The sequence below is a fragment of the Pelodiscus sinensis genome, chromosome 1, assembly GCF_052426305.1.
Source record: "Pelodiscus sinensis isolate ZL-2025 chromosome 1, ASM5242630v1, whole genome shotgun sequence".
Taxonomy (NCBI): domain Eukaryota; kingdom Metazoa; phylum Chordata; order Testudines; family Trionychidae; genus Pelodiscus; species Pelodiscus sinensis.
The window spans coordinates 215,741,664-215,761,852 of record NC_143052.1 but is presented as its reverse complement, the minus strand read 5'-3'; the positions used below and the strand labels follow the sequence as shown (position 1 = coordinate 215,761,852).

General features: G+C 44.5%; 1 protein-coding gene across 1 annotated transcript; it reads right to left on the bottom strand.

The window, feature by feature from the left end:
- Positions 1 to 255: 255 nt before the first annotated feature.
- Positions 256 to 16,595, bottom strand: RBBP7 (RB binding protein 7, chromatin remodeling factor). Its single transcript, XM_075914130.2, has 12 exons — positions 16,417 to 16,595; positions 16,074 to 16,218; positions 15,006 to 15,151; positions 11,137 to 11,310; positions 10,128 to 10,243; positions 9,139 to 9,299; positions 6,357 to 6,483; positions 6,083 to 6,160; positions 4,807 to 4,883; positions 3,947 to 4,004; positions 2,132 to 2,242; positions 256 to 768 (listed from the first exon to the last, which is right to left on the bottom strand). The coding sequence occupies exons 1-12, from the start codon at positions 16,430 to 16,432 to the stop codon at positions 700 to 702; spliced, it is 1,278 nt and encodes a 425-aa protein (XP_075770245.1). The 5' UTR covers positions 16,433 to 16,595; the 3' UTR covers positions 256 to 699.
- Positions 16,596 to 20,189: the final 3,594 nt, after the last annotated feature.

Sequence of the window (20,189 nt, the reverse complement as noted above, 5' to 3'; positions counted from 1 at the left end):
CTTCGCCCTCATTTGGTTTTCCTTCCAAAAATAATCTCAAGCTTTCACACTGGGCAGAACATTTTTCTTCCCTTGTTCTATCCTAATCCTGCACCAGAGTTTGTGGGAGGAAAGACTCCCTTCATGTGAAACATGCACTTACATTCTACATCAACCGGCCTAAGTCCTCACAGCAGTTCGTGGTGATGGCAGATCACATGAGAGGACAGCGTGTCAACACAGGTAACAGATTTTTTTTCAATTATACTCCAGACATTTTTCTTCAAAAAAAGTTTATTTATGCGAAGCCAACCAGAAAGTGTTGTGTAAAAGTGAAAAGCCCATTTTACATATGATAAAAACATGTATGCACTTAGTCTAGGAAAAGTGAGGATTTTGAGTTGTCTAATCAACTACAGGAATCTGCAAGCTGTTTTTAAAAAATAGATATTGATATTCAGTCACTTATTTTCCTTAATACATAAGTGCTGTACAATATGCTATAGCTCACTTCAAGGTGCCAAAATAATCAGGGATATCCCATTAAATTCAACTATACAAGCATTGTGCTTGATAAAAATCAAGTATTTATATAAGCATTACATTCAACTGAGAATATTTTGAATGTATATAGTAGTCAAAAAAACCAATAACATAATTTATATGAATGTCAGCCACTTCAAATACCCAACATTCTTGTCTTTTTTCCTAAGGAGAAAGTTATATTCCTTGACCCTCCAGTTCTGATGCTGCTATTTCTGGTTCTTCATCATTGTAAATGTTTTCAGCCTAGAGAGACAAGTTATTGCATTGTAAGTATCAAGAAATTGTAGGCCCATTTAATTAACAGTATTTTTTTTCTAACAACAGAGATCATACAATTGTAGTGAGGACTAGATACAGAGATAATCCTGTTCTCAGAGGTATCCCTTTCCAGAAGTCAGCTTTAAGATTAGCCATTTTATGTAAAATGATCAACACTGATATTAAAAGTATGTATTCAGTGTTTTAAAACGGTGCAGGTTATAGTAATCCTCTTTACTCAGAAAATAAGATATGCAATTTACGTAGCTGAAATTGCATAGCTGAAGTCAAAGTACCTTAATTTGACTTTTGGCTCTGTTCACACTGCAGGAAGTCAAAGGAAGAACACTCCCCCTTCAACTTCCCTTACTTCTTGTGGAAGCAGTACTACTGGCATCAACTGATCAAACCCCTCAGTTTGACCCACTAATTCAAACCCTGGAAGACTGAAGCTGTCAATCTTCCCTGTAGTATACACATACCCAAAAGTGTTTTGTCCCTGCCTCACATCCAATTTCAGTCTTTTATCCCAGTAACTACTTCCAAAATACACATCCTTCAATTTACAAGGAAAAATTCCAAGGAGACAGAAGGGCAAGTACACTTGTATACATTTAATTGATGTTATTTAAGTAGCTGTGGTCTTCTGGCTAAATTCATGCGGTGTCAATTTATATCAAATGCACGCTGTCCAGCAATAGTCCCGCCTTTCCCAGGATTCTGATAAAGTAGGGCTCCCTCTTTTACTACTAACATCCTACACTAGTTATGATTAATGACTGCCAGCATGACTCTCAGAAGTCTTAAAAATGCCATTAATTTTGCAGTTAGGCGTTCTAACTTTTGTTTTATAAATGGCTTCTAGATTCTAGATAATACACATAAACCTCAAGATCTAGTTTTCCTTCTTTTGAAGATACTAAAATATTAACTTAGCTCCAAATATCTATTAAAATGGATATTTTGGTATATTTTAGAAATTAGTCATTTTTGTTCAATTTTATCCTAAATAAAATTCAAAATATGCAAATCATATCACATTTTTGTATGAGTATTAGTCTTCATGTTCAGGTCATAAATTAAATCCTTTAAGTTAGAGGAATAAAGATTTAAAAGAGACCATGACCGCACACAGTCCGCAGGCCGCATGTTGAGTAACCCTGGTCTAGACAGTACTGGGTCTTGCCATGAGGGCCAGGAACTGGACTCAATTGACCTCTCAGGGTCCCTTCTAATTCTAGTGTTCTATGATTTATGTCTCATATAAGTAAAGACTTAAACATAAAAAAATATAACCAGCTTTTTATGTAAGATAAAAGCAATACAGAAATTAAATTCTGATACTCACCATTTGCCATATTTGCATTATGTTGTCCTCAGATACAGAGCAAATTACCCAGGGTTCATTAGGGTTCCAACTAAAATCTGAAATCTTTGCAGTGTGTCCTCCATGAATGAACTGTTAATAAGATCAATTTTAATGACCCAAGACAACTGTCAAAGTTATGAAGTAACTGAGTATTTTCATTAGCAAATAAAGTAAAATGAAGGTACAATATGTACAGGAGAACCATAGTGCTATGAACACCTACGAATGGAGGTTACTCACAATTCTGAACAAAGCATTAAGGTTGTACTTTCAAAAATTTACACCTGGCCATTTACTTAATAGAGCTTTGAAACTTTACTATGCAAAAGAAAAATGCTGCTTTCCCTTTATTTTTTAGTACAGCTTGTACCTCCAAAATCTAGGACTCTCTGGTCTGGCAACATCTGTGGTCCAGTAGGAGCTCGGATGCTCCTGGAACAGAGAGTCTAGGAGCCTAAGGGCAGGAGAGCCAGCCCAGTCAGAAGCCCCCAGGAGTGTGAGGTCAGGATTGGAGCCCTACGGCTTACTCTGGCTGTGTGGGGCTAGGGTTGCATGGTGTCAGAGCCTCAGCCCCAGGGCTGCTCCCAGCTGCACAGGAACAGAGCCCCACAGCAGGAGCCTGTACCACCCAGGGAGCCAGCAGTAGCTGGGCAAGCAGCACAGCCAGGTTGAGAGGGGGAGAGTAAGGCAGGGTTGCCTGCTGGGGCAGCCTTCCAGCAGCAGATGTTGGGCTTGGAGACCTCCCCTGGTTCAGCAAATTCTCCTGTTCGGGACTGGTCAGGTCCTGCTGATGGCAGACCAGAGAGGTCAACATGTAGATTATTTTTCACAGAGTACGATCCTGTATTTGCTCTCAATTCACTACTGCCTGATTGTGGACTCTTGTTCTAAATGAGGTGTATAGTTGACTGGTCAATTTGTAACAGGTTCTACTGTAAGTGGAGATTTGAGATGCCGTTTTAAAGAAGCTTTCTTAACACACACTCCACAAACAACATGTAACTGCCACCCTCACACAAACATTTCATATTAGGATGGTTGAGGAGAAGGCAGGAAACACTTTTAAAAGTAGCATTCTTGCTACCAGTGTCTCTTCAAGATTTACAGATACAACTGAAATTGTGAATTGACATAGTAATGTCCTCCTTTTTCCACAAATATCTATTAGGTTATTTTACCCAGAAGAAAGATCAAGAGATATTACTGGATGCGGAAGTCAACCACTAGCCACTGTTTTCCCACATGCTGCACACAAAATATCATAGTTATTTGAAAACTATTTGACAGAGAGCCTAACATGAACTAAAGAAGTCATTTCAGATTGATTTTCTTTCCTCATCTAAGGTTTCTAGTGGCAATACACCCATTTTAGCAGCATTAAGCTGCTAAAAACCCTCAACGACAATCTACCGAGGGCACATTAAACACTATACTTTGTTTCAATTATAACTTGAGATAATAGTTCAGTTTTGGTTTATAAACTGTTAAGTATAATCTACAGCTGTATTTTCTACACTTTACCTGAGCTTAGATAGAGACAAATATGTAGACCTACTGCAACAATGGCACTCTGCACAGAACCTGCAGAAAAGAAGACTAAGAACTACTGTCTTAAGACTGGTTTAGCAACAGAGAGTCTCAATCAAATAGAGATAATGGGGAGCTGAAGAACTTGCCCAAAGAAAATTCATGAATTAGATAGCTTATTGGTTCAGGTCTGCTACTGCAGTTCTAAAAACAAAGATACATGTTCTTATGAGGCAGGTCTCCAAGCAAGAGGCAGCAAATACGTACCAGAAGTTCAGGAGGCCCATCTTCTGCATCCTCTGCAGATTGCTCTTCTCCAATTTTACTGTGAAGAAAACAATACTGTTTAAAGAAAGTATATTTAAACTCTTGAGACCTTGTAATTATATCCCATTTTAAGTGGTAGGAAGTCAACTTCTGAATTAAGGTTAAAAAAAATAGCTAATGGATGATTATGCCCTTCCCCTATCAGGAATACTCGTGCTGGGAAAATATTTTTCTTTTCAGTTCCCACTCTTGCTTATTCTTCACCAGAAACTCTAATCCTCAAGCATGGGTCATCATAACTGGTTACCGGGAGGAAAAAAAAATAAAAAAAAAAAGATCAGATTCTGTAGATAGCTGAATCAAGGACCACTGAGGTAGGGAACATACCTGCCCATTCATGGGTTTTTTTTAAGGCTTAACTGGCAGAAGCTCAGTAAAGAGTATGCTAACTTTTAAACAGAAAAAAGCTTATGCCTATATTATAAGCTTAATTATTTTTAAGTACAATTGCAAAGCCTACCACATATATTGAATACCTGGCTGCTAATATAGGTTTTAAATCAGGGGTGAGAAGCCTCAGGCCCAGAGGCTAGATGCAGCCCCCAGTTTGCCTGGATCCGGCTCTGAGGCTCGCGACCTCCCCTGCATTGGGAAGTTCTGCTGGTGCCCCAGCCCCCTGCTGTCCCATCATGGGGCTAGAACACACAAAATCTAGGCTGTCCGCCCCCCAAGGCTCTGGTGTGTGAGGGGAACGTGAGAAGTGTTTCTGCTTCTCACCCAGAGAGGGTTTGTGTGTGTGGCCCCCGACACAAAAAAGGTTCCTCACCCATTTTAAATAAAGGAACAGAATCACTCTTTACCTTAGATCCCATACATTTAGCCGACGATCAGTACCACTTGAAGCAAGAATTGTTTCATTATGAGGAGACCAGTGAACCTGTAGGAAGAGAATCTCTCTCAAAAATAGGAGTACAATGTTACTGACTGTCTGTATTCTGAACTAGTAACTTTAGATATGTCCAACACTGCCAGTTTTTCTTGAACTGCTACAGCCATAACTGATCTACATTTTAATAAAAAGGATAGTTTAGAGACAATTACACTAAAAAAATAGAGACACTACTTTATGTACCCCAACATGAAGGGTTTCCTCCAATTCAAAGGCAAGTTTCTGGATCTTAAGTTTCCTAGCGGAAGAAATCCAATCATAAGAAACATAACATTAAAACTGCTAAACTACCAAAACATGAGTATTATTTAGGTTCCATTTTCTACAACGGTCAAGTTGTCAGCATGTCATTTTTAAACGTGTTTACTCCTACACAAAATGAATAGTCTATTAATCAATTTTACATCCCCAACATTGATCAGACATATTTTAGGAGATTTTCTGACTCACAACAAAAAAGGCAGCTTCCCTGTGCATATCTTCTCAGATACACATGAAAGCAATCTGCTGGATCTACACTGGCCTATTCAATTTGATTTTGGAATGCAGATTTTCATCTAGAAAGCCATCAATGGCCTGTGATCTGCTAATATTAAGGATTGTTTTTCCTCCCATGCTATGCTGCGCTGGTGCAGAATGCTTAAAGCTAGAGAATCCTCTGAGAGGAAACAGGAGTCCAGGAGTTCTCTGGGAGAGGTCCTCAACTTCAAAAATCTATTCTTTACCTATCTGAAATAGCCCAAATCTATTAATCTTCAGAGCACACTGCAAAGTCAGTCTTTCAGCTTTGGAGACTCTCAGATACACAGACAAGAGTGGTCTTATATTATTTTGGGAAAAGCTGCTGGACTATTATAATAGCCCTATTAATTTTACCAGTGAGAGCATCTAAGAATTTCCCATAAAATGCCCATTTCTATGCTGCTGTTAAAGCAGTTAGTAAACTGGCAGACTTGGAAGTGAAGAGAAAAAAGCCTACTAAGCATTATCTATGCTGCTTAAACTAAGGCTTAATGGAAGCATTAGTTGAGTTATTAATTCTTGCAACAGATCTCATTGATCACATACATTTCAACTGATCATAATATTAGAATTTTAAATTAAATTCCCACCTGATCTGAAGCACTCAGCAATATATACAACCTTATTTTAAAAACCTTAAAATTATTCATTTTTCTTCTGCCCACCTGAAAGATTTCATCCTTATGAGACTCAAAAGAATGAAGTTTTAATTTAAGGTTTCGTAGATCCCACAAAGCCACAGTCTGTGAAAGAAAGGGAGGGGAAAAAAGAGGCAGTTTTACTCCAATAGTCTCTGAAGATACTCAATTTTAAATTAATGAATTTTAGCTACCCTTTGCGCTTGTTTTATTGACTTTTGTGACTAGTGTCTATGCACACTTTTAGGAGTACATACATTGAATTTCTATGGTATATTGAAAATATACATAAGTAAAACACCTTGTCAGCAGAACCCGTTGCTAGAATGAACTCGCTGTAGGGATTGAAGGACAGGCAGTTGACCTCGGCTGTATGGGCATCTACAGAATGACTTGGCTTGGACGTAGTATTGGACCTCGTGTCCCAACTTTTTTGGATGAAGGGGTGGGGAAAAAGGAAGAACACAAAAAAAATGCCTGTCAAACGTGGTAAAAGGGAGAACCAATTCTCAAACACTAAACCTAGGTAGCACTAATTTTTGCAGCAAGAGTTCTGTTCTTAAACAGCCCAGTCTGAAGACTTGTCTAAATGAACAGTTAGCTTCCAGTAAGCTAAATTTTCATCTAAACAGGCCATAAGTGGAATGAACATTAGTCACAAATTTAGTACTCATTTTATTCTACATAAGAACCGTATGCATTAAATATCTGCACAAAACTAACAAACATTTCTTTGGGACTATAACATTCCTTACTGGATGAAAAGCTTGGCATACAAGTTTCAATCTTAAAAAAAAGCCACAGCACGGGGCAGTTAAGAGTCATTATGCTATATTGGCATAATCCCATCTGTTTTAGGATACACTAGTTAGATTTATAGCAGCCAGGAATTTCACCTTTTGTGAAACGGAAAGTGCATACTGTACAACCTCAAGAGTTTTCCTCCTCTTATCAAGAGGAATGATTAGTCTATCAAGTAATTTGTTTGAAAAAAAATAGATATGATTGGATTCCTCATGTGTCTAAAAGTTCAAAGCGCTAGATTACTAGTCAGTCCAGTTCAATTTTCTGCTCCACAGCAGACTTCCATGAGTGATCTTAATCAGGTCATGCTCTGTGCCCCGTCTATTGCAATTCCTGGGTGTTCTGAGAATACTGGGGATGTTAAATTTAATCAACTAGTCTATGGATTTTCCACTAACAGATTAGTTAATACCGGTAATCAGGGGAGACACAGCGGGGTTAGCTCCCAACCATGGGAGATAAAAGGCAGAGTCTCAGTGGGGTTAAATGCATTAAAAAGGCTGGATCACAGCAGGGAACCCGGGGAAAGTCAGGAATCAGCTGTCCTGGCTCACGCTGCTGCTGCTCCTCCCCCCTGCACTTCTGATTTTTAAACTTAGACAGCAGGCTCTTAAGCCCAGGTGATTCCCAGCTCGAGCCCAGTCCCCACTCCCCCTTACTTCCCTTGTCCCTCATGGAGATGGTGTTGGATTGGAAACCAGCTTTTAAGCCAACTCTCCCCAGCAGCAGCTCCTGCTCTTCCCCCTTGCCGCCTCAGAGGGGAAGCAACTATCCAATAAGCTTTTGCTTATCAGACAGTCGACTAATCACTTACATCCCTGCATTAAGACTGAGGCACTCCTAATGACTTCAGGAGGGAACAGCAGTGACCAACTCCCTAATAACTTTTAGCCCCACTGGTAAGGTTTAGGGATGTTAGATACCATGTAAGAGAATAATTGTGTAACTGCATCAAATTTTAGTGGTTACATGATTATTGAATAGTCCCCAGGAGTGGGGCCGGTAGCCAGTGTGCTCCCCATGTTTATCAGCTCCTGCCTGCCTCCTCTTACTCCAGCGCCTCCTTCTCCAACTGTGCTGGTGTCTCTGATGGACACGCAGAAGCACAGGAGGGAAGGGAGTGGCTCTACGTGAGCGGATATGCATAGACAGCTGGCTAAAAAGCCAGCTTCCCACATATACCGGCTCCCTCCTGCCCACCCTCACCACTATTGCCTCTCTAGAAGAGACACCAGTGCAAAAGCGGTGGGGGGGGGGGGGGGGAGAGCAACGGCAGGGGGGAGGGGAAGAGTGCATATAGTTGATAGGATTAACTGATAAGCCCAGGCTTATCAGTTAATCATGTATACATCTCTAGTTAGGGTACTCACCTAATATATGGGAGAACCAAGTTAAATTCCCCCGCAAGATGGTTTTAGAGAATGGATTCGAGCAGGATTTCTCAAGTAAGAGTCCTATCACTGGACTACAGACTCAGCCTCACCATCTCTATATTAAAAACAATCAGTGGGCTAAGGTGTAATAGCTTCAACAGGAGAGTAACTCTCCCCACTACCACTCAGGATATGCCATAGTCAAAAGATTGTTTTGTACTCGGATTACACACCTGACAGGTTCAACCCACAGGAAAGACAGGGAGGACAACTCCTATCTTCAACTGGTTTGAGAACTGTACTGGGGCTTAGGTGTCCAGATGCCTGAGGCAGCAAAGCACATATTTAGAAGTAGAAACTTAAGTGCCAAGGTAACTTTGTAAAGCAGAAGTGCAGGCATCTAATGATTTTAGACACCCACACAAAATTAGGTAGCAGGTGAACAGGGTTTCTGCGTATCACAGCAACAGGGCTCCGGGCCTCAGGCACTGCAGTGTTGGGGTACTCAAAATATGTACGTCATCAGTGAATGGGAATCCCGTTTCTACAGTTTCGCTATTTGTTTAATAACAGATCTAGGTTTATAATGTAGTCTTATAAGAAAATACACATTAATAAGGAAATACACATGAACGATCATTAGGATTATTATTAGATTCCTAGATTTTACAGAATTGCCTGTGATTTAGTTTCATGTTAATGCAACAGAAGGATGGACTATTTTAGGACTGCAGACCACCTCGTAGCCTGCATTAATATATTTTTTTTTAACTAGGCAGTGTGCAGTGCTTATCTAGTCTATTTCATTGACAAGATAATACACAGACAAAAAACTATAATAGGCAATAATAAATTCCAGAGAACTGCTCAGTTTCTCCTCATCCCCAACTCCCCTCCCAAACTTACATCATCAGCTTCTGATCATCAGCAACAGATCCAAATAAAGACTCATGAAGCAGATGCCATGCCACATCTTCTACTACTGCTGAATGTCCAGTGAAGATTGCTTTAGCATCAACAACTTTGCCTTCTTTTGGTCCTGCACTTATATCCCACAGACAAACAGTCTGCAGACAAAAGTCACATTTTAGTACAATGTAATTTATTGTTCCGACTTGTACTGAAAGATTTACTTGGACAGTAGTCTAGCTATATTCCAATTACGTACTTTGATGTCAGGCCAAATGTTCAATATTCAGAGACTTTAGAACTGTTAACAGTTATGCCACACAATTGGCATGTGTGTGCTTTCTGTAAGATGACACTAACATTGTGGTCTTTTTAAAAGCCCCAATTAATAATGTTATGCACTTACACCATCATAACTACCTGCAAAAAGAAAGCTTACTGAAACCAAAGGGAGTCTATGATATTACGACTTGAATAAAGCTCAGACATTGGTATACTACAAATAATACACTTAACACCAAATCTGGGGTTAGTGGAGGAAAGAAGGGCAAGGGAAGAAAGTGAACCTAGAAGAAAACAAAATTCCACCAGTGATGCTGGAACTTAAGACCTTTAATCTCATCTCAAAGGTGTGTGTGTCTATAGTACAAATGTAACAATGATTCATCAATTTCTTTAAGGGGAAAAAGAGAGAGACCATATTGTGCCATTCAATAAAAAACCCTGAACTATTGTGGGATGGGCATTAGCTAGCTATACAGGTATCCCAACCCCTCCTTGTTAAAGAAAATGTGTCACAGTAGGTGGGCTTTCAGGGTATAAAGGATAGAAACATAAACATCTAGTATTTAAAATATGACAGCATTTTGATGTACACTGGACAGAAAGTCAGCAGCAGAGATTTTATGGGGGAAAACACTATTAAGCAACATGACTCAGCAACTCTTCCTTTTATTTTTATTAAAAGGAGGAAGTTAGTTTCTTACATGATCATCAGATGCACTGAGAAGATGTCCACTCAAGTTGGAATTCCATGATAAACCATAGCCTTCTTTTTGGTGTCCTCTTAGCCTAAGGTCAGGATTACATTCTCCACTTGGGTCTGAAAAAGAACCAAACCATAGTTTAGCTCTTAGAGTTCCTTTAAACAAGGGGAATATCATGGACTACAAGATTTACCCAGCATTTGCTCAGGTTCCTAACAATTAATTTTTATTTTTCTTAATTTTAAATCATTGCTTTGCAGTGAGGTAGGGAATGAGGGGTTTAGAATACAGGTTGTCCCAGGGAGCGAGCATTGCCCCATCCCTGTCTCATTGCAGCAGCCCGGGGCCAGGTGAGAAGCATCTCTCCATGGTTGCTGCAGCTCCAGCAGGCACAGCCAGGGGAAGAGATGCATGTCCCCTGGCTGGAACAGGTCCAAATTTGTCTGCCCCCTACGCTTCTTATTCAGAGTGAAGAATGGAAAAAACTGTGCAGTTTCCCCTCACTCCCTGATGAAGGGAAACAGCCAGCAATGTTCCCATACGACTCAGGAAATAGGGGCTTCACACACAGCCTCTGCACAACCAAAACCTTTACCTTGCTTTAAATTATGATAAGAGGTAACAATACAGGGCATCCCTGCTATAAGTCACCCCGGTATACATCTTTTCCAAGTTAAACCATTGACACTTGTAGGAACTGATGCGTTTTAAGTACTCCCATTCCCCGATCTTAAGTCGCACAAAAAAACCCAACCCCAATTTGCTCAAATGGAAGTCAGCCACGGCAAAAAAATTCCCTGCTTTAAGTTGTTCAGCTATAAGTCCAAGTTTTTTTGGAATGTATCTTGGACTTATATCAGGATGGCCTACATACGAAATTTGGTGGCCCTAGCTCTTACAGTATAGGAAGAGTTCTTGAACAAAACAGATGGACAATAAGACAGACTCGTGTGCTCAGACACACAAACTCTCTCAAATAAAATATACAAGTTCAAGTAGTTTGACTCACCTGGTTTAGATGGATGTTTGGTGTAATCAAACACTAGCACATCAGAGGAAGGAGTTTTTGTAGCTATGATGCAGGGGTTCTGGGGCATGTAGCGAGCACGATTTACTTCACCTTCATGGTTAATTTTAATTTCAGTTTCAATTTTACCGGTTACAGAGCCAAAGCCGCCAAATTCTAGATTTGTTTTACATATAAAAATGTTTTTGGTTAAAATTATATCATCTATTTCATGTGTGATAAGCCAGCATTCTCTGGCTTTTCATAATGGCAAGTTGTTTAATGTAGTAACAATGGGGGCGGTGCCCCCTGCTCACCACGCTCGCCAACCTCCCTCTCTCGGGGGATAGGCAACCCCTGACTCTCACCCCCGACCCTCTCCTGCACACCAGCCCCATTCCTTGCTCCTCCCCCCACTCCACCCCACCACAGCCAGGGAAAGCTGAGGCTGCAGTGCACCAGCCCCGGCTCTCCATGTGGCCACCTCAGAGGTACGAGCTAGCAGTGGGTGGAGCTTGGCTTCAGGCAGAAGGAGCGGGGCTGGGCTTTACCCACCTATGCCTACCCCCCCCACCCCAGCGGACACTGATGTGATGACATCACTCTGTCATCCCACAGGAAAATATTTTTTATACAGACACACAAGTCACCAGGATGATTAATTACTTTACATTCCTTTAAATACAATCTTAAAAGTTATCATCTTATCTTGAAAAAAAGAGAAGTATTAAACTGAACAGATCATCACAGTAAGTAGTGGCTGACACCTTAAAAGGATAAATCTCCTGATCAAATTAGTCTATCAGATTGCTTTAGTGCAATGGTCTCCAACCTTTTTACACCAAGATAACTTTTGAAATGACAGAACAAGCCAAGATCTACCAACCCACCCCTACCTTGAAGCCCCACCCCCTCTATTCTCCTCCTCTCCATCACTTGCTATCCCCAACCCTTACACTGCTGCTTTTTCCCCCCCAAACTTCTTCCTACAGAAGAATTTTCCAACATTTGGACTGTCTAGACTTGATCAAATGTCAGAAAAACCCCTTCTTTTGGAAGACCTTGTGGAAAGAGGAATGAATATAGGGGTGACTGAAAGATCATATTTGTTCTTCCACTAAAAGAAGAGGAAGAACAAATGCATCCCAGGATGCAGAAGAGTTTTTCTGGGATATCTCCTGAATCCTGAAAAACTCCTGCAGTCTAGCCGTACCCTCGCTGGGCTGAGACAGGATGTGTAGGCTCCGGGGTGGAAATGAGGGATTTGGAAATGAGGGATTTGGAAAGGGGTGAGAGGTGCAAGCTCTGGGAGAAAATGGATAAGGGAACGCTGGCTCGGGGAGGGGACTCCAGGCCGGACAGTGTTGGGGTCAGATGTAGGGTTAGGGTTCTAAGTAAGCCACAGACTTCTGGATGTGAGGGTTCAGAAATTTGGGTTGGGATATGTGAGGGGCTCAGGGCAGGGGGTTCCAGTGTATGATAGGCTCAGATGTAGGGTCTGGGGGAAAGGGGAGTGCAGGAGTGTCGTGATGCTGTGGCCAGATGGGGGCTTGGCCCCAATTGGGGGTTTGTTGGCCAGGCTTCATTTTCAAATAAAATACGACATCAAACACAAAAAGTTTCTGCATTGTCTTTATTTCTGAGAAGGGCAGGGAACCTGTTTTGAGTCAGGGGTCACTGACCCATAGAAAAGTCAGTTGGGGCCACAAAAGTGAGATGCCAAAAAACCCTCCTCCACCCCCCCCCCCCAGCTTCACTAATGTGGCCCCAACTGTGTTGGTGGGAGCAGGGGACATAATACTGGGGAAGGGTGCCAGTGGGTGCTTTGGTAGGGGACAGAGTTCTGCGGCTGGGGACCGGAAAGGGGACAGAGTGCCAGTGGGGACAGGTTTCTGAGGCTGGAGATTGGGGGAGAGGGAACAGTGGGAGCAGAGAATCCCCTGCACCCACCTCCTCCCAGGATTCTCCTCCCTCCCCCTCGGGAAGCCAGCGCGTGCCTCCTCCAGGGCCGGCGCGTACCTCCCGCAGCACAGCCAAACCCCCGCGGGCACCTGCTCCAGGGCCAAACCCCCTTCCCGCAGAGCAGCCAAACCCCCACGGGTGCCTACCCCGGGGCCAAACTCCACTCCCGTGGCACAGGGAAACCACTGCGCTCAACTCACCCCTCCTGCGGCACAGGGAAGCCGCCGTACTCCTCCTCCGAGGCCGACGCCCCCTTCCGCAGCACGCCCAGTACACCACAGAGCTATGGGAGGGGAGCAGCCAGCGCACTTCCAGAACCCCTGTAAGTGGCGTGAAGCTGCAGACTGGACTTCCGTCCACCCCGTGAGAAGCCGGCACTACGCTGGAGGTAGGTAGTGGGGCTTCTCGGAGGTGGGGGGAAAATGAGGCCTGGAGGAGCCCAAACACCTCATGATCGTCTGGTCGAGGCCTTGCGATTGACTAGTCGATCGCGATCGACAGGTTGGTGATCACAGCTTTAGTCACAACTGAAAAACTTAGTCAAGTCAATACCTATACGAAACAGGAAACTTCTTGCAGGAAGTTCTCCAATACTGACTTGACTTAATGCACGTTATCGGGTTTCAGATATTTTTTTTAAAAGGGTCATTCTAGACTAAAATATATTAAGGCTCTAGAACTACACTTTTAAACCACTGAGTCTCAACCAGGGGTACATGTACCCATAGGGATATTAGAGGTTTTCCAGGGTATACATCAACTCATCCAGATACTTGCCTAGTTACATATACTCTGACACTTCTGTAATTTTTAAATCTATTTTTGAAGCAAGTAGGTCTAAGTGAAGTGAAATTTGGGGTGTGGAAGACAAATTAGACTCCTGAAATGAGTATACAGGCAGTTCCCGGGTTACGTACAAGATAGGGACTATAGGTTTGTTCTTAAGTTGAATTTGTATGTAAGTTGGAACTGGCTCCAGATTCAGCTGCTGCCACAAACTGACCGGGGCTGACTACAGGAAGCCGGAGGCAGAGTTGCTCTGCCCCCAGCTTCCTGGAATCAGCCTGATCAGTTTCAACAGCTGCTGAATCTGGAGCCTGGGACAGAACAGCTGGGGCGCTGCCCGGTAGGTTCCCACAGGACCAACCCGGCAGCACCCCAGCTGCTCTACCTGAGGCATCCCGCAACAAAAGCCTGGTCTGCTGGGAGGGGGGGGGGGGGGGGGGGGGGGGAGGGGGGCGCACTAGCTACACCCCCTCCTCCCCCAGCAGACCAGGTAGACGCGAGCAAAGCCGCCCAGGCAGCGGGACCCTCGCCGCCTGGGCGGCTTTGCATCTGTCCCCCTGATCTGCTGGGGGGGTCCAGCAAAGCCGCTGGACTCCCCCAGCAGACCAGGAACACCCGAGCAAAGCCGCCGTCTGGGCGGCTTTGCTCGTTTGCCCGGGAGCAAAGCCGCCCAGGCAGCGGGACCCCCGCTGCCTGGGCAGCTTTGCTCCCGGGCAAACAAGCAAAGCCGCACAGGCGGCAGCTTTGCTCGGGTGTCCCTGGTCTGCTGGAGGGGGTCCAGCATCTTTGCTGGACCCCCCCAGCAGACCAGGGAGACCGGGAGAAGCTTTTCTCGCCCCAGAGGACACGGGTGGCGACCCGCCGCCCGTGGGCTCTGGGGCGAGAAAAGCCCCGTTCGTAAGTGCGGATCCGACATAAGTCGAATCCGCGTAAGTCGGGGACTGCCTGTAGTAGTCTGGAAAGCTTGAGAGGCACTGCAATATACTAAAAACAACTTTAGTATACAAATAGACTCTTAAGAAAAAATGTTTTTAAGGTTACAAGTTAGAACACCATTAAACAGAATAGGCACTGTTTTACACTACTGCTAAAAGAACACAATCAACAATTCCTGCAATACTCACCTCCCTTCTCACTATCATAGTGAGAAGCATCAAACTGAGCATCATCATTAGGAATCTGGACTCTTGCAACAACCAAATGATTCTGCTCATCAGAGGTATGTGTTCCCAATACTAGCCAATGAAGGGCATAATCCTTTCCTTCAGGCCTGTTCAATAAAACAAACGGTCTTACAAAAGTAGAACAGTTATTCCATATTAGTAAATATTTTTAGAGATAAAGTTCTTCTGTAACATCCCAATTTCTATGGGAGATTACAGATGAACTGGGAAAAACACTTTTCCCAGACACATTAGGCACAGCCACATACATGTTTACCAGCTGAACCCCAGGTATTCTTGACATCAGTAAATTGGACAAGTAAGTTTTTAACAAAACTTTGTTTATGCTTGAACAGTGTAAATACAACAGTGTGTACACATTAAGTAGAGGCATTTTGACATCAGCACCGACTTAAAAATCCATATTAATGAAGTTAAGGCATTTAACATTAAATAGGCATATCAAACCTGGATAATCTAACAGACAGCTTTTCTCTCTACAGAGTGCAGCAAGAGTAGTCCAGATACCGAAGGTATCACTGACTGGTGAAATATAGCTGAAGTAAAATACAGGACAATGTAGCACTTTAAAGACTAACAAGATGGTTTATTAAATAATGAGCTTTCGTGGGCCAGACCCACTTCATCTAATAAACCATCTTGTTAGTCTTTAAAGTGCTACATAGTCCTGCATTTTACCTCAGCTACACCAGACTAACACGGCTACATTTCTATTACTATTCTGGTGAAATATAGTGATAGAGATGTAGCCGTGTTAGTCTGATGTAGCTGAAACAAAATACAGGACTATGTAGCACTTTAAAGACTAACAAGATGGTTTAAACCATCTTGTTAGTCTTTAAAGTGCTACATAGTCCTGGTGAAATATAGGTATCACTGACTGGTTGCAACCCTTTACTGCTAGGATTATCCTTCCCAGGACGTCTCAGTGGGCGCTGCCAACCCTGCGGGGCAGGCGGCTTGAAGCGGGGCCCTGGAGGGAGGGTTGGAAGGAGGAGTCCCACCCACCTGGTGACATCAGGCAGCCACTGCACCGTGAGGCTGGGCCACTCGAGCGCGTGGGTCATCACCAGGTCATACAGGAACGGGGTGTTCTTCTTCCAGATTTTGTACTCCTCGTTGATGACGCGCTCCTCCACCGTGTCCTCGAACACTGCGCGGGCAGAGAGGCGCGCTAGGCGGGGGCTCCTGGGAGCCGAAGTGTGTGATGGGGGGGGGGGAGAAATACCCACCCCAATGGACCGCCCCCCCCCCCCCCGCACCGACAACCGTCTGGGCCTAAGAGAGCCGGTTGAGGTGCGCGCGCGCGCGTCCCCCCCCCCTCTCCCGCGTCCCCCCTCGCGGCTCTTACTCTCTTTATTCGCCATTTTGTGACTGGGGCTCCCTCCCGCGCTGCGCGCCCCTGCCCCGGGCGGAGTTGGCGCCGCCGTCTCCGCCGCGGTTCAAAAGCGGCCGCTCGCGCGCCGGCCTGCAGGGCTCTAGGCGGCCTCGTTGGCTTGGAGTCCCAGACTCCCAACCGCCCATGCGCGTGCGCAGCGCCCCGGCTGCTCTTCCTCCGGGTCAGCCCCGCGACGGCCCCGAGGCAGTGGCCAATGAGAGGCGGCGCTGACGCCAAAGCGCGCGCGCCACATGCGCGTGCAACAAGGAAGCCAGAGTTCAACGTTCCCGCCCACCGGCCACCGCCTCTTCCGGGGCTCACTCAGGCAGCGAGGCGGAGAAGCGCATGCGTAGCAGGAGAGTGCCCAACAACCTGAGGGCGGGGCAAAGGAGGGCCTGGCAAGCCCCTCTCCGGTTTGATGCTGCCAAACGAACAGCGTAGAGAATTTTGGCCCCGCCCCATCAGCAGTGACGTCAACGCTGCCCTAGAGCCTGCCGCTGTGACGCCCATGCGGTTCCCGCCCCCAGCACGATTGTCTCAGACTCCTCAGATGCATTGAAAAGAGTCAATGGGGGGCTGTGTTGATTGGCTGGTTTCTGAAGCGGCAGGGCTGGCTCTTAAAGATGTTCTTCCCAGCCCCCAGGGAGAGAACGTCTTCTAGGGAGCCTCCCTTGCTGGCAGGTGGGGTTCTGACTAGGGCGTGCAGCTTCCTGATCAAGAGCTGACAAAGATGGTAGTGCCGTAACCCAGTCTGCCCAGACCAACACTCAGAGCACGTCTACACTGGAGCTAAAACTGGAATATAGTTGATGTCAAAGTAGCTTAACTCTGCTTTTGATGTTGTTTACACTGCAGGAAGTCAAAGGGAGAAGTCGGAGAAGCCTGTTATTTTGAAATTATTTTGAAATAACAGCCTTGGGCTGTGTCTACAGTGGCGCGATCTTGCGCAAAAACGGCCACTCTTGCGCAAAAACTTGCTGCCTGTCTACATTAGCCTCGTGTTCTTGCGCAAGTAAAATGACGTCCTAATGTCTAAAATCAGGGCTTCTTGCATGAGAACTCTGACGCTCCTGCTCAGGAATAAGCCCTCTTGCGCAAGACCTCTTCCAGAAAAGGCCAGTATAGACAGGCAACATGAATTTCTTGCGCAAGAAAGCCCTATGGTTAAAATGGCCATCAGAGCTTTCTTGCGCAAGAGAGCATCTACACTAGCATGGATGCTCTTGCGCAAAAGCACATCTCTTGCGCAAAAGTACATGCCAGTATAGACACTCTCTTCTGGAAGAGTTTTTGCAGAAGAACTCTTCCACAAAAGAGTTTTTGCGTAAGGACACGCCAGTGTAGACATAGCCTTGCTGTTTAGACGTGCACTCTGCTATTTTGAAATAAGCGTGCAGAGTGGACATAACTACGTCTACACTGCAGACTTTTTGTGCATGAACAGCTGTTCTTGCGCAAAAACTTGCTGGGTGTCTACACTGCAAGTGCGTTCTTGCACATGTTACCCAGGCTAGTGATTCAAAATGGAGTCTACTGATCATTATCACCTCAGCAGTTTCTTCCCGCCAAAATCACACGGAGGAATGCTAACCTATGCACCCCCCTCTAATGCGATGTGTGCGCAGCCAGGTTATGCACCTTGCACCTTTTTTCCTATGCACACCGCCCTATTCTACTGCACCCCACTCGCTAACCCAGTTTCCCGCCTTACTGCCGTCACCCCTAAGAAGCGCCATCCGCACGTGGTCTGGTCAAGGCCGCCCAGGTCTAACACTAACTGTGCCCTCCTGAGGTGTGAGAGAAGTCTCCTTTCTAAGGACTTTGGGACTGGTATCATTGGATTATGGGACTTTACTATCCATTGTTTATGTACCCGCGGAGCCTCACCAAGCCGAGGGACTGGTGCCAAGGAATCCGGAGTGTGTCAGCCATGTGGAGGTGAGGATACCCCACTTCAAGGGATCTGCCTGCTGTCCTTCCTTTAAATTAGCCACGAGGTCGCAGACGTCCATTGCCGCCTTCAATTCTTGTTGTAAAGTATATTCCTTTTGTATACGGGATCTTTTCTATTCTCTTTTCTTCCAGGTTAGGGTGGGTCACTTACTGTGGTTCTTGTTGTTGATGCGTGTTGCTATCTTTCTAAAATATAGGGTTTGGCCCTAAATTCGGGTCTGACCTGATTTCTGACTATCTTCCCAAGGGTGATAAATACGTGTTCCAGGTTGAATCTGGCTTCTGTGGGGGAGGCATTAGGCTTTAATTAATTGCCCACAGCCATTGTTTACCTCAGCCTTCCGAGTAACAGTTTGGCAACCGCGGCAGAACCTGGTGTGGGCTGGTTTAGTCCTCTGGGCCCACCCCCACTTATAGGGGTGGAGCATAGATGCACGCATCAACAACAGATAGCTGTATACGGTCCAGTGACTCGGGGAGGGAATCGGGGCAGGCCGGGGCCTACTCCCGTTTTACCACTTTGCGGGTACATTTCCCAGAGACCCTATCCGTTCTCCCGGTTTACTCTTCCAAGGTGATCGTGTGGCTAAGCAGGGTGAGGATGCTCCTCTGCGACCCATGTCTTGTAATGTGTATCATTCTTGTAACCTAAACTGTCAATCATATTAAGAAACCATTAGCGTCTAGTCACCTGGCATGTAGTAATACCTGACTGTTTGAATTTGAAAACTTATGAATAGGGAGTTGGTTAATGAAATTAAAATAAAGGATGCCAAAATTGACAAATTACGCACACAGCGAGATGCATTAAATATTCAAATTGAGGAGGTATTAAAGAAATGTAATGAATTAGAAACTTACCTTGCGGATTGGTCGGGTTATTAAACTAACTCTTTGGGAAGTGTCTTTAAACACTTTTGACCTTCCTTATTCTGTTCGATAGACAGGTAACAGAATTGTGGCAACCGCGGCAGGACCCTCTCAGAGTGTCAGTTCTTAGTTTTTTTATTTAAGTGTACATACCTCAAATGAACATCAAGTGTGTGGCTTGTGGGTTTTGGTTTGTTAGGATTTAGGCAGATAGAGGGTAACAAGGAGGGGATAGGTATCCTTAAGCTGTGTTACCTTGAGATAAGGCTTAGCTTGGCCTACTTCTGAGCCAAGCTAAGCAATTCAAGGAGTAGTCTTTTGGGCAGTTTAACCTGAATTTAAAAGGTTTAAAACTGAGGGTCCCTTGTTTTGGGTCTCCTTGAGGTGGCTTGCTGCTGCTAAGACAAAGTTACTCACCTCATTTTAAAACCCCTTTAGAGGCGGTAATCCTCTGGGTTATTTTAAAACCCCTTTAGAGGCGGTAATCCTCTGGGTTATTTTAAAACCCCTTTAGAGGCGGTAATCCTCTGGGTTCAGGACGTTTCATCAATGGAATAAACGTTCCACCACTTTAAGATTTTAAACCCCTTTAGAGGTTTTTCTTAGAATGTTCAGGTGTGCTGGCGATCTGCCATTTTAAGTTTGGGGTAGCCATTTTGGGTTGGAACGTTCCTCCATTCAGGTGTTCCACCATTTGCATAAGATTAATTTGCATAAGATTAATTTGCATAAAATTAATTTGCATTTTGACCGGTCCAAGTACATTTGCATAAAGTCAATTTGCATTTTGGAATGTTCACGGGGTTCAGAGCGTTGCCTAGTGTGGAATGTTTACCGGCGGGTTGCTTAGCAACTGCTGCTTTACTGCGTGGAGCGCCCCAAAGGTGCTGCGCAGTCTGCTGCGTACAGTTTATTTATTTAAT